This window comes from Dama dama, chromosome 30, assembly GCF_033118175.1.
Source record: "Dama dama isolate Ldn47 chromosome 30, ASM3311817v1, whole genome shotgun sequence".
Taxonomy (NCBI): domain Eukaryota; kingdom Metazoa; phylum Chordata; class Mammalia; order Artiodactyla; family Cervidae; genus Dama; species Dama dama.
The window spans coordinates 31872911-31884914 of NC_083710.1; the positions used below are offsets into that span (position 1 = coordinate 31872911).

General features: G+C 32.1%; 1 protein-coding gene across 6 annotated transcripts in view; it reads right to left on the bottom strand.

Annotated features, from left to right (window-relative positions):
* Positions 1-12004, bottom strand: part of PDS5B (PDS5 cohesin associated factor B) — a 170391-nt gene that overhangs the window by 92267 nt on the left and 66120 nt on the right. For all 6 annotated transcript variants that reach the window (XM_061133534.1, XM_061133533.1, XM_061133535.1 and 3 more), the window contains exons 7-10: positions 9965-10045; positions 5523-5663; positions 3222-3337; positions 482-576 (exon numbers count right to left, since the gene is read on the bottom strand). In XM_061133534.1, coding sequence (XP_060989517.1) covers positions 482-576; positions 3222-3337; positions 5523-5663; positions 9965-10045 — 433 coding nt within the window. The remainder of the gene's footprint in view (positions 1-481; positions 577-3221; positions 3338-5522; positions 5664-9964; positions 10046-12004) is intronic.

A 12004-nucleotide genomic window follows, 5' to 3' on the forward strand; every position in this document is an offset into this window, starting at 1 on the left:
AACTTAAGAGTGGCATCAGTCAGATACATAATATTCACATTACTATAAAAACTGAAATACCTTATGAATTTACACATTTCAGGAAAGTTATCTCCATTAAGCATGATTAGTTTATAAATTAATGACTCTCACATAAGTTTTCAAAATATTAAAGACCACTGAAGTCTCATAATGTATTCAAAGTCAAGACCTATTCAAATCCAAATGCCTGAAATACTTTCAGAATTGTTCTTAAATTAAGAAACCAACACTGCCTCTGATAACACTACTTTTTATGTACATGACTGTAGCCTATGTACTAGGAGGCAAAATTCTAGCTTCAGAGAGTAACTACCATGATCGTAAATTTGAAGACTTCACCCACTAACATCACAAAAAAAGTACAAAACAGAAGGTTTTTGTCCTATATATAAAGCCTATCTTTTTTTTTTTTTTCCCCAAAGAGCACCAAGGAATATTTGCCATTTTGGGTATACAGTACCTGTTAAGTCCTTTGCTAAATCAGGATGGTTCATGAGACAATGGCTAGCAAATTTCACACATTCCAGGCGGATTGGTACATGGATATCATTAAACCTGAAAAAATACAAAAGCACAGAGTAATCTTTAGTATAAGAGAAACAGACATGTTCAATCTGTACTTGATTTACATTTATTTCTCTAATTAAAAGAAAAAATAATTTATACAGCATAATTCAAAGCACAACCAGAATATTTTAACAAAGATTTGTATACTATATATGTAAAAATGCTATGGAACTTTTATATTAAACTAGGTCAATCTCCTGTGAGAACTATGTACTTTTAAGGAGCATATTTAAACAATACACATTTGGCTCAAAAATAAGAACTGGAATGACAAAATTTTTCCTATAAATATTTTACTTTAAAATATACATGCTTATACAAGTGCTAAGTATATACATAGTTCATGGATACATTATTAAATCCCATACTGAAATGAAAACTCTTCCTCAAATTATTCTTTCTTAAATATAGAACATTCACAAATGTTTCACAGATCTTGTACTAAACCCTGTATTATTTTATGACTTTAAAATTGTGCCAATAATTACTTCTGTCTATTATAGTTAACCATCATGATTATTTACATTAATATCAAATCAAACTTATACATAAAAATGTAGGTATCTCAGTATGCATCTCTGGAAAGTTAAAACTTTTTGGCCGATGTGTTATTTAACTATCTTTAACTTTCACATTTCCCCTCTCTTTTTCTCTTCCCTTAGAACCTGGTGAACCAACTGTTTTGTGTTCATGTGCCCAGTGTTTTTCACAGTTTAGATTTTGCTAATCTTATCATTCTGATGTCAACTACCAGGTTCCCCTCTCTCCTAAATCCTGCAAATTAGTAATCAGGTCTACAGATTTGATCATATTCAGGTTCTTTTTTTTTTAAAGCAAGACTACTTGATAACAGTATCGTGTTCCTCCATCAGGAAACATATGGTGTCTAGTTATCTCTAAACCACCAATGTTCAAAGCCTATAATTTACCTAAGTTCATTATGAAGTACAAAACAGAGATTAAAAAAAAAATATTGAGTAACAAGAAGATTTTCCACTCAACATTTTCGCATGTCTTAATTCTCAAAGATCAAAACGTTTCCCAATCTCATACCAGCTAATACTGTAAGAGACAAAGATTAGCAACAACAAGATAAACAGCAGTCTACTGAATGGGCACAAATTACTCATCAAAGCTTAATACTGGGAGGAAAACTGCTTCAGGAAGTACTCAAAAAGCTACATAAAACCAGTCTATTCTCACATGGTTTCCTGAGTGAATCAAAGTACTCAATGGTATGGTACTCAAAGTACCATACCATTCTCAACTAAACATGTACCATATCACCATTAAAAGACATCTTTAAATAAATACTCTAGCTCTTTAAAATGGGCAATAATATGATTGCTTATGCCATTAATAGTAAAAGGAAAAACTACAATGTAATAAAAAGGTAACAAATTTAAAGTAGAATTTTTTCTCTGAAAATCCTACAATGGTCTGGTGAATCCAAGTCCTGATTTAAAGATATATTAAATGTCTTTATGTAAAATTATACTTTTTTGTTTTTAACATGTCAAATAAAATACATTTTGACATTATTAGTAGTTGCATGATTTAATTAAACATAAAATATTGTGCCCTCTTGCTCACTGTATTTAAGGTGAAAAAGTCTAGAAATCAAATTCAAAATGACAATGGGCTAAGATTTATCAGTTTAACACACCTTGTTAAATATTATTATTAAGCTACATATGAAATAAGAAATCAGAGTAAAAATTTAGGGCTTAATGTATAAAGGCTTATCTCTTCATTAACAAATTAGAAAAAACAACTCCAGAAGAGATTAAATGTATTATAATCACTGAAGGCTCTGGTAGTGAAATAGAAAGAAAAGTAGCAGTAACAATGCAAATATTTCAATACAAAGAAAATAGAATAAGATTCAATCTTATTTACTTGTTTATTTATGACTTAACTGCATTATTTGTTATAAGCATAATAAAAAAGAGGGAGGGGGAAATCCTCCTCTATCCTCAAGGTCAAAGTAGGTTTCAGCCAGGACAGTGAAAAGTGGTTTTAATAAATTCAAGATCAGGGAAATCTTTAGAAAAGTAATAAATTTCTCACACAGAAAAGTTACACAAACACATTCAAACTTTGCAACCAATTTCAGAAGGTTTGTGGATCATTAAAAGCATACAACAAAGCCCAGATTATCAATTCTTCATTATCATAAGAAATGTAGAAAGGAGGTTATTAGGGGAAACATACATAATCATTTATTTACCCATTCTATGGATACTCTTATCCTTACAAATCTCTAAATAATCTAACTAAATATAATTTTTGTTATATATATATACAATATACACAATGATGTATTTGCAGTTGGAATGAATCACTGCTATGTAATAATACATATACTGCTATGTAATAATACTTCAATTTCATGATTATAATACTTTGTAAGATAGCTTTTTAAATATATCATCTTTTAAAAATTACTAAAAAAAAAATTACTGAAGACAAAGAAGGGGAATTTGTAAATATGGTCAATCACTATCAGCATCAAAAATTTCAAAATATAAAATACTTCATTTATGAAAAAATCCTAAATGTGGATGCTGTTTTAAATTAATAAGTAGATATAAACACATATTACTTTAAAACAGGACACCAAAATCATATACCTGCCCAAGTAACACTGCCAAAGTGGTTTGTTTTGAGACGCCAATTCTGAATCCTTTGCCCCAAACATTTTTGCCAGTAGTTTAACAACTTGAAGACGTTCCTCATTATCATTGCTCTAAAACAAAACACAACCACAGCTTTAAAACCATGAGGTAGATATACTCAGAATAATTTTTCCCATGATTTCCCTTAAAAAACCTTGAAAACTTTCTATGAATTTCAGGTGAATTATACATAAAAAATGTTCAATATATTTTTCACAAAATTAAATGCTATCTTCAATGCTCTAATCATCTCAAATTACATTAAAGGAATATTCCTCTACATGAAAATTCATCCCAAAAGTTAAAACTTTGATTAAAACTTAATGACCTGGCCTACAATTGAGGCTTGTCTCCATTCAAAATAAAAAAAACTAATTCACATCAAACCAACTTGGGACCCTTGAAAAACTATCTGTGGTTTTTAAGAATAGACATTGAAAAAAAAAAGAAGAAAAGACATTGACAGAGGCCAAGCCTACAGTAAAGAGAGAATTATGTATGACTGTTTAAGCCCTTTGTAGAAATGAATATGCACTAAATCTCCCAATAGGAGAGTCAATTCATCTACATACAGCAGATTCGTAATGGAGTTCAACAATGTGATGAAGCCTCACAGATAAGAAAACTAAAGTCTCTGTTATATATACAACACAGGTACTCTGCAGATAAGAACTCAAGCTTCATTACTGATCTTGGTGCCTCTAACACATGACAACATTTAAATGGATGAGCCAGCCACAATACTAGACTTGAACACAAAACGTGAGACTGTTACAAAGCACCAACAGTCAAGTTACTGAGACAGCACTGTACAGATTTCTTTTGAAATTTTAAACCAATGCCAAAGCCAAGCATTTAAAGACTCTATGATATGATCTGGATTTATTATTCCTTCGCTATTCCTCCAAAAAAGGATATTTCAAACCTGACTGAACATTAGAATGACCTGTAAGGCTTTTAAAAATAAAAACTGCTAACCAAAAACTCATCTCCGAACTCCACTGCCTGAAATTCTGATTTAGGTTAATGCCTGGACATCTGTCTGTTCGTTAAGGCTCCACAGGTAAAGATTCTAATGGGGAGACAGGGATGATTTAAACTGACTTTATACAACCACACAACTGTAATTCTTCGTGTTCTGCAAATTCACTCAGCACCTTCCTACCTCTCCCTGTTTCTGCATGCTGTTCCCTTTGCTTTAATTGTATGCTGTTTGTATCTTTTATGATACTTATAATATCTGGCCTCTAATTAGATATGGATTTTTCCTCTTCCTCCCATAATAGATGTTAAATTTGCTAGAGGCAGCAATGCTAATTTCTTATTCTTATATTTCTTATAGTATTTAATATTTTTATTAGATGAAATCAAGCCAACCAATAATTAAAGGTATGACTGCCTTCTGCCTCATCAAAACTGTTAGTGACATGAAAAGAGCGGGCAGAGGAAGGCCAGTGAATCAAATGGCTCAGCTGGCAAATACATCAAAACGATACCCAGAATAAAATGAGAATAATTATTCACTCTATTTTGGGGGTAATTACACTATCAACACAGATTATTTTGTAGCTTTCAAAGAGACAAATTCAAAGTTTTAGAAACAAGAAACACAACACATAAATCATTTAACAACTTTTCTGGGTGGTACAGTGCGGTTCATCAAAGAGTATTAATTATAACCAGATTTATTTAATCTTTATGTAACAATCTGAAAAAGAAAAATATGCCCCAAACCTGCAAATGAAACTCAATTTGACGGCATAATTTAATGCCAAGGTAATAAGAGCATTACTAATAGATTCTAGAAAGTGATCTGAAAAACAAAAGCGCTTTCGATACAGGCTAAGCAAGCAAAGATAACACTCATAAAGCGAAAATATTTCACCCTATGTGGATAACAGCCTCTAAACCATTTTTATGGCACAATCAAAGGGTCTGGGAAACCACTATAAACTATGCCTTAGAAACGAAAGTTTGATGTGTAGCTATGACCTCAAAAGTTAGTCACAACCCAGAAAACATCACCTGGAAAACATTCATCCTGCTAATCATTAATTATAAGCAGATTCAATCTGCTAGGCACCATGCCAGTCACCAGCAATACACAAACAGGCAAGGCACAAACATGTAAATAAGTAACAGTAATACACCATCACACTTAAAAACATTCAGTTAAAAGCACTATAAGGATTAAAAAGCCACAAATAATGGTTTTTGCTAATCTAGTTGATAAAACCATGTTTTTAGAATAGTTACCTTCAATTTAAATTCAAGCTGGGGTAAAACTGAGAGCAGCAAATGACTATCAATATTATAGAGCTCCAAAATTAAGTCAAAGACATGCTCTGATAAATCGCTGATAGATGTTTTCCCAAGCATCAGAACCTGATTAAAAAACTTTTGAGAAAAAAAAGTATCATTAATAGAAGTACCATAGATAAAGTGAGTTTTCTGAAATTTTTTTATTCCATTAAATTCATTAATATGCTATACAAAGTCAAAACAGGCATATCAAAATGTTTTCTAATAGAAGGTAGGAAAGCACCAGAGGTTACCAAAAAAGATAAAACATGGAATTCGCCTGATACATAGTAAAAGACAAGAAATTTCTATTGATTTATCAATTAACATATCAATAAACAGCCTACCTACCAAACACATTTTATTCCCCATTATGGTACTTACCATATTTTACTCTGTATCACAGTTGTTTGTATACATGTCTTAGTTTCTCTACTAGATAAATTTCTTAAGGGCAAGGGGTCACATTTTGTTCACCACAGCAGTATGGGGGAGAACAGCACGGAAGACAAAGCCTTCACCTTCACAGTAGGAGCCAACGCCACTTTTAAAATATGTAATTGTATATTTACAATGCAAAACAACATCTAATACTTTCTATCTTCTTTTATATTCTGATAAACAATGTGTATATACATAAACACACACACACAAAGGTTTACAGCACTACTTAAAGTCCAATTAAAAGCACACACAAACAAAAGAAAATCAAATGTGATTTTCTTCTATAAGCAGCCAGCACAAGCTTCTACACTCAAAACATTTATCACATTACTACTGAAAATGGTAAAAAATACACGGCATAATGATCAAGTTCCTATCTATTTAAAGTCTTCCAAATATGTGAAAAAATTAACCCACAGAATATCCTACATAGTATCTCCTTGAAAATGGTATTAAGGATTCTCTACATCATACAAGCTGCTCTGATCTCTTCTTTCTGTGACAATTAACATACAACTTGGCTTAATTAGGTTTTCTATCTGGAAAGTACAGTCAAGGATTTCACATTTCAACGTCTTCTCTGCTGGCCTTTAGTTCTTGGGTTGTTTTTAAATGAAGTTTTTTGGACTTATGAACCTGTACAAACTACCTAACCATGAGGGAAGAAAATAAAAAATTCTATTCTACTATTATTTATTGGTTTTAAAAATAAGTTGTTTGTCTGTAATGTTCATCAATTTTGTGTGAAAAGAATTTCAAGACATCAAAGGTTAAATTCTCATTCAAGTTGAAGATACAATGGCTTTTTTTTGCCATTCAAAAACTTTCTCCTGTTTAAAAATAAATCTAGCTTTCCTTAACAAAAGATAATTCTTTCCAATCTGGCCACCTTGGTGCTCAAATCATCAGTTTGCAGAAAACTTCTATCAGTCTGGAAAAGCTCATTTGAAAATGGAAGGGGGGAAAAAACACTGCCTGGTTTAACTCCTTACAAATTTCATCAAAAACATTTATTTGACACTTAAAATCTCCACATATCTCCAAATCAGTCTTCACTGTATAACAAGAGCCTAGTACAGTGCCTGACACAGAGGTATACAAAATCTATTCAGTTTAAATGAATGAATGATGTATAACAGGTACCATGATACAATTATAAGTAAAACAACTTCCTGAAGGTGTACACTTCAGAGGAAGCAGCAAATACAGATTTGGGTAAAGTATCTCCCTCTAAAAAACATGAGTCCTTCCATTACAAATGCTAATTTTCATGTAACATTAAATAACAACTGCCTCCTGATGAAACAAGTAGGAGGAATAAGTTAAACCCTGGTAAGAAATTCTACCTTAAATTTAGATGATCAACTTTAATTACAAAATAACTGACACTAAGTGAGATTAAGCAATTTAACCAAATTTTAACTATATCAAGATAAACAACACATTTTTTCAAAGCAACAAAATAATTTTGTGTCATCCCCTAAAAGCTGTGATTAAAAAGATCTGGTAAAAAAATAACACTACCAAGAAGTGATCCATATAGGGAATTTGTTGAACTGTCACTATGTACTTTGTGTTTTTGATACTGTTGTACCTTTTTAATACATATATGTACTTTTTAGTTTTGTGAGTTGTCAAATTACAAATTCTATTTTAAAAAAATAACTCGTCCAACATGACTTCTTAAGTTCTACATATAAAAACATCACTATCTATAAAAAACAAACTTGAATGTGTCCACATGCATGAGAGTGAAAAAATACTCAAGTAAAAAAGAGATAGAAGCAGGGTTATATTACCTTGATAGCCTACCTCTATTTTTGCTTGTTAGTTTTCTACTAGGAAGATAAATGAATAATGGCTTTACATGTACAAATCCAAAAAGACTGAATGAGTTTCACACTGTACTAAAACCCCACAAGACAATTAAACTCACCAGAAAGTATTTTACATGTAACTGTATAGATTTGCAGTAGAAAAGTTAAGTCGATTTAGAAGGGAGAACAGGAGAAGGAAAAAAAAGCAATTTTTAATGACTTTTTAGCTAACTATCAAATAAAGCAGGGGAACAAGAAAAAAAGGACAACAGGGAGAGAGAAGAAAATGATGACAGAATACTTGGAATAAATATGTAACTGAAGGTGTGCTCAGACCATTCTACTCATCCTGTATCTCCTGTCCCCATCCCCAGCTTCTGATAAAGACATAATAGAGTATGGAGTGGCTGTCTATATCTGTAGCAAGAACTAAGAGCAGGAGACATAAGGTGTAAGTGACAGGGAAATGTTTTTACCTTGATATATATGGGATTACTAGAAGTGTTTTTATCTTTCTTTTAGCTTTTATCATAAATATTTTCAGACATACACAGATGTTGAGAGAACAGTATAATGAACCTAATCACCTCATTCTATTCCAAATCTTTATTACCCAATCAAACATTTATTTTCCCAATCCTACAAAGCATACCAACATAGTACAGTGTTATTTTCTTATTTTTGTACCAGAAAAAGGCATCAGAAAAATTAAGTGTTCCCCTAAAAAAACTGGCTTGGCAGTATCAGCTTAAATAAATGACCACCAGGAGGAGCTCACCTAATATACCTAATATCCATGGAGACAATCATTCACAGGCACTTGAAGCAAAGGAAAAGGGAAGGGGTACTAAATAACAGAATGTTTAAATGTGGCTCTACAGATTTCAAGTGCCATCATGTCATACAAAAAGAACTCAATCCACTCAATCTAAGCAATTTACTCCAGCCAATACACAACACTCACAAAACTTGCAGAAATCAATATTTAGAATTCCCTGGAAATCTTATTGGGAGCTTTTAAGGCAGATTACATAATTCAAGTCTCCAGTTTCTGAAAGTTCACTCTCCAAAACAGTTTCTTTATAAATCAAATACATTTTTCCAAATCATCACATGCTTATAATTATTTAAGAAATAAGCCAGCAACAAAGACTGGAATTTACCAAGGTATTGTTCCATTTCCATGATACATTTTTATATACCAAATTAAATTTTGTATACTTCAAGAAAAAATCTCCTTCAATAAACTTCTGGAAAATTAAATACATAATTACAAAAGGCTTTCCTTCTTAAATTTTTCCAAGATGACAGATTTACATCCTTTACATTTTCAGATGTGGATAAAAGTGGAAAGCAGGGTGGAGACAGACCTGCTACACAATTCCAGAGGCCAACATCAAGACTGTGTTCTGGATTTGTTCCACTGGATGGAACAAATTCACATGGAATACAACGTGAATGGTGCCACCCAGAGTTGTGCAGCTCACCACAACTGTGAGGGTAAAATGAAACCTCAACAAGCTTCTATCAGTGAACCTAGCAGACAGAATACATTTCTCCTGAAAACAAAGAGAAGATGGTCAATCTTAAATAAGTAGACCTGAGATGATAATGAAAGGGCTTTTTCACTGCAATTCTTTCCCGTTCTCAGAAGAGGTAGATTTATATGGAATCTATCCCAAGGAGAGTAAGATAGGCAACTTTCACCACATTGCTGTCATTCATACTTGCCTTCAATTTTTATGTCTTGATATTAGTTCATATCTTCTTCTTGTACAAATCAATTTAATTTCCAAAAAGCTGTAAGCAACTTCTCTGAATAATGAAAAGTTCCATATGATTTATCTAATTACATTTAACTCAATTTCCAACAATAAAAACAGTATAGTTTGCTAACCAAAATAAAAACTGTTTTAGTTACTACGCAATTTGAAAGAAGGAAATGAACAAAAGATAGAGGTAATCAAGAAAATATTAACCAATAATAATTTTAAATAAGAAGGAGAAAGAAAATACACTTAATGATTAAAACAATAAAAATCTTAAAGTATGTACTACTTGCCAAAATTCTGCTTCGAGCAGTCTTTAAAATTTTGGCTAATCTTTCTGACAACCAACTGGACAAAGAAGACTTACATTCGTAATATATGGTTCAATAGCTTGAGCTGTCCTCTTCAGTAAAGCCTTTGCCAAATCATATGCTTGCTTGTTTAAATTCTGAGGGGGGAGGGGAAAAAAAGTACCTATATTATACACCACTAAATATGAAAAAGGAAATGTTACCTGTATTCAAAAAGCTACTCTTAAGTAAATAAATGAATGAGAAAACTCTAAAATTCAATTTGAATAAAAGGGAGACAGCACAGCAAAGACACTTTTCTCTGAAGACTAAGCAGTCTAGTAGAACTTAAGATCCCTGTTTAGTATTTTAATACATAATATGTGCATGCTTAGTCGCTAAGCCATGTTTGACTCTTTGAAACATCATGGACTGCAGCCCGCCAGGGTCCTTTGTCCACTGGATTCCAAGGCAAGAATACTGTAGTGGGTTGCCATTTCCTTCTCCAGGGGATTTTCTTGACCCAGGGATTGAATCTGGGTCTCCTGCATTGCAGGTGGATTCTTTACCGTCTGAACCACCAGGGAAGCCCATATAGCCTACTACAGCTTATTTACTCATTCTCCTATTCATAGACATTAAATTGTCTTGTACATGGCTCCTTGCACATATAAGAAGTAATTTTCTATAAATACTACCTTTGCCATTTTTCAAATGAGCTGTTTTGCCTTCTTATTTGTGAAGTTTCTCTATAAATTCTATCCACTAAGTATCTGTCAATTATATGCACAATGTGTCTTATAGTTAAATTTTTACAATGCTTATGGTGTCTTAGGTCATAGAAGCTTTAACTTTAATATAACCAGATATATCAATCTTTTCCTATTTGGCTTGTGCTTTCTCTACTACTTGGCTTGTGTTCTCTCTACATTTTTAAAATTCTTTCTACACTGATGTTAACTTGTTGTTTTATATTTTTGAATAAAACTTTAAACACTGGCTTTTCACATTTAGATCTGTATTCTGCCTGTACTTTATTTTTATGCATGGTGTGAAATAAGAATCTTGCATTATTTTCCACATGGACATTCAAGTCCATTATTCCCTCCAGAGACTTCCCTGGTAATATCCACACTCTCAAGTTTCTATATAACTATATATCTATTTATAAGGTCTCCATTACTTCCATATGTCCCTTGGTCTATTACTATTATTGCCCGATTTTACAGTCAAAGAGACATATGGAAGCAATGTCTTAACATCAGGTTAAGGTAAGTCCCCACTTTCTTACTCTTTTTCAAAAACTGATTTGTCCAACTAAACACACATGCTCATATACACACACATTCACAGTCTCTATTTTGACTGGGTTATCTATTAGTATGAAGAGGGATGACATTATTATGATACTAAGTTTCCCATCACATAAATGTAACAAATCATGCAACATGTACTTTTTCATCAACTGCAATAATTTTTGACACTAAGGTCACGTACAGTTATTAAATTTCTAAGTAGCTCAAATTTTTGTTAAAAGCTACAAATAAAATTTTTTTCCAAATTACACTAACAGATTTTTATATATTGATCTTATACCTAGCAACTGCAGAATTTTCTTACTTGTTCTACAAACTAATTCGTACATTGTTTTTTCTGTACAAGCAGTCAGAACATCTGCAAATAATTTCAGTTTTGTTTCTTCTTTTATCTTTTGTTTGTATTGTTTTATTGCACTAACTTAAGACCTCCAGTTAATGTTGATTAGAAACAGCATACTTGTCTCTTTCCTGAGTAGAAGTTGACATCCTTACAATATCCCTAACATCAAAGAGAATGCCTCATCATTTCACCATTAAGTGCAGTACCATGCACAATCTTATAAGGTTAAAGAAATTACTATTTCAAATATGCTAATATTCTTTATCATAAGTTATACTGAACTTTAGCAAATAGTTTTCTTTATAGGTCTACTGATTTTTTTTTCTTTGTTAATTTCCACAAATATCTTAGCCTACTGTTAACCATCTTTGTATCATTCTGGATACTATCCATTGCTATTTCATACTGGATTTACATGAGTATGCTGCTGATGCTAAGTCGTTTCAGTCGTGTCCGAC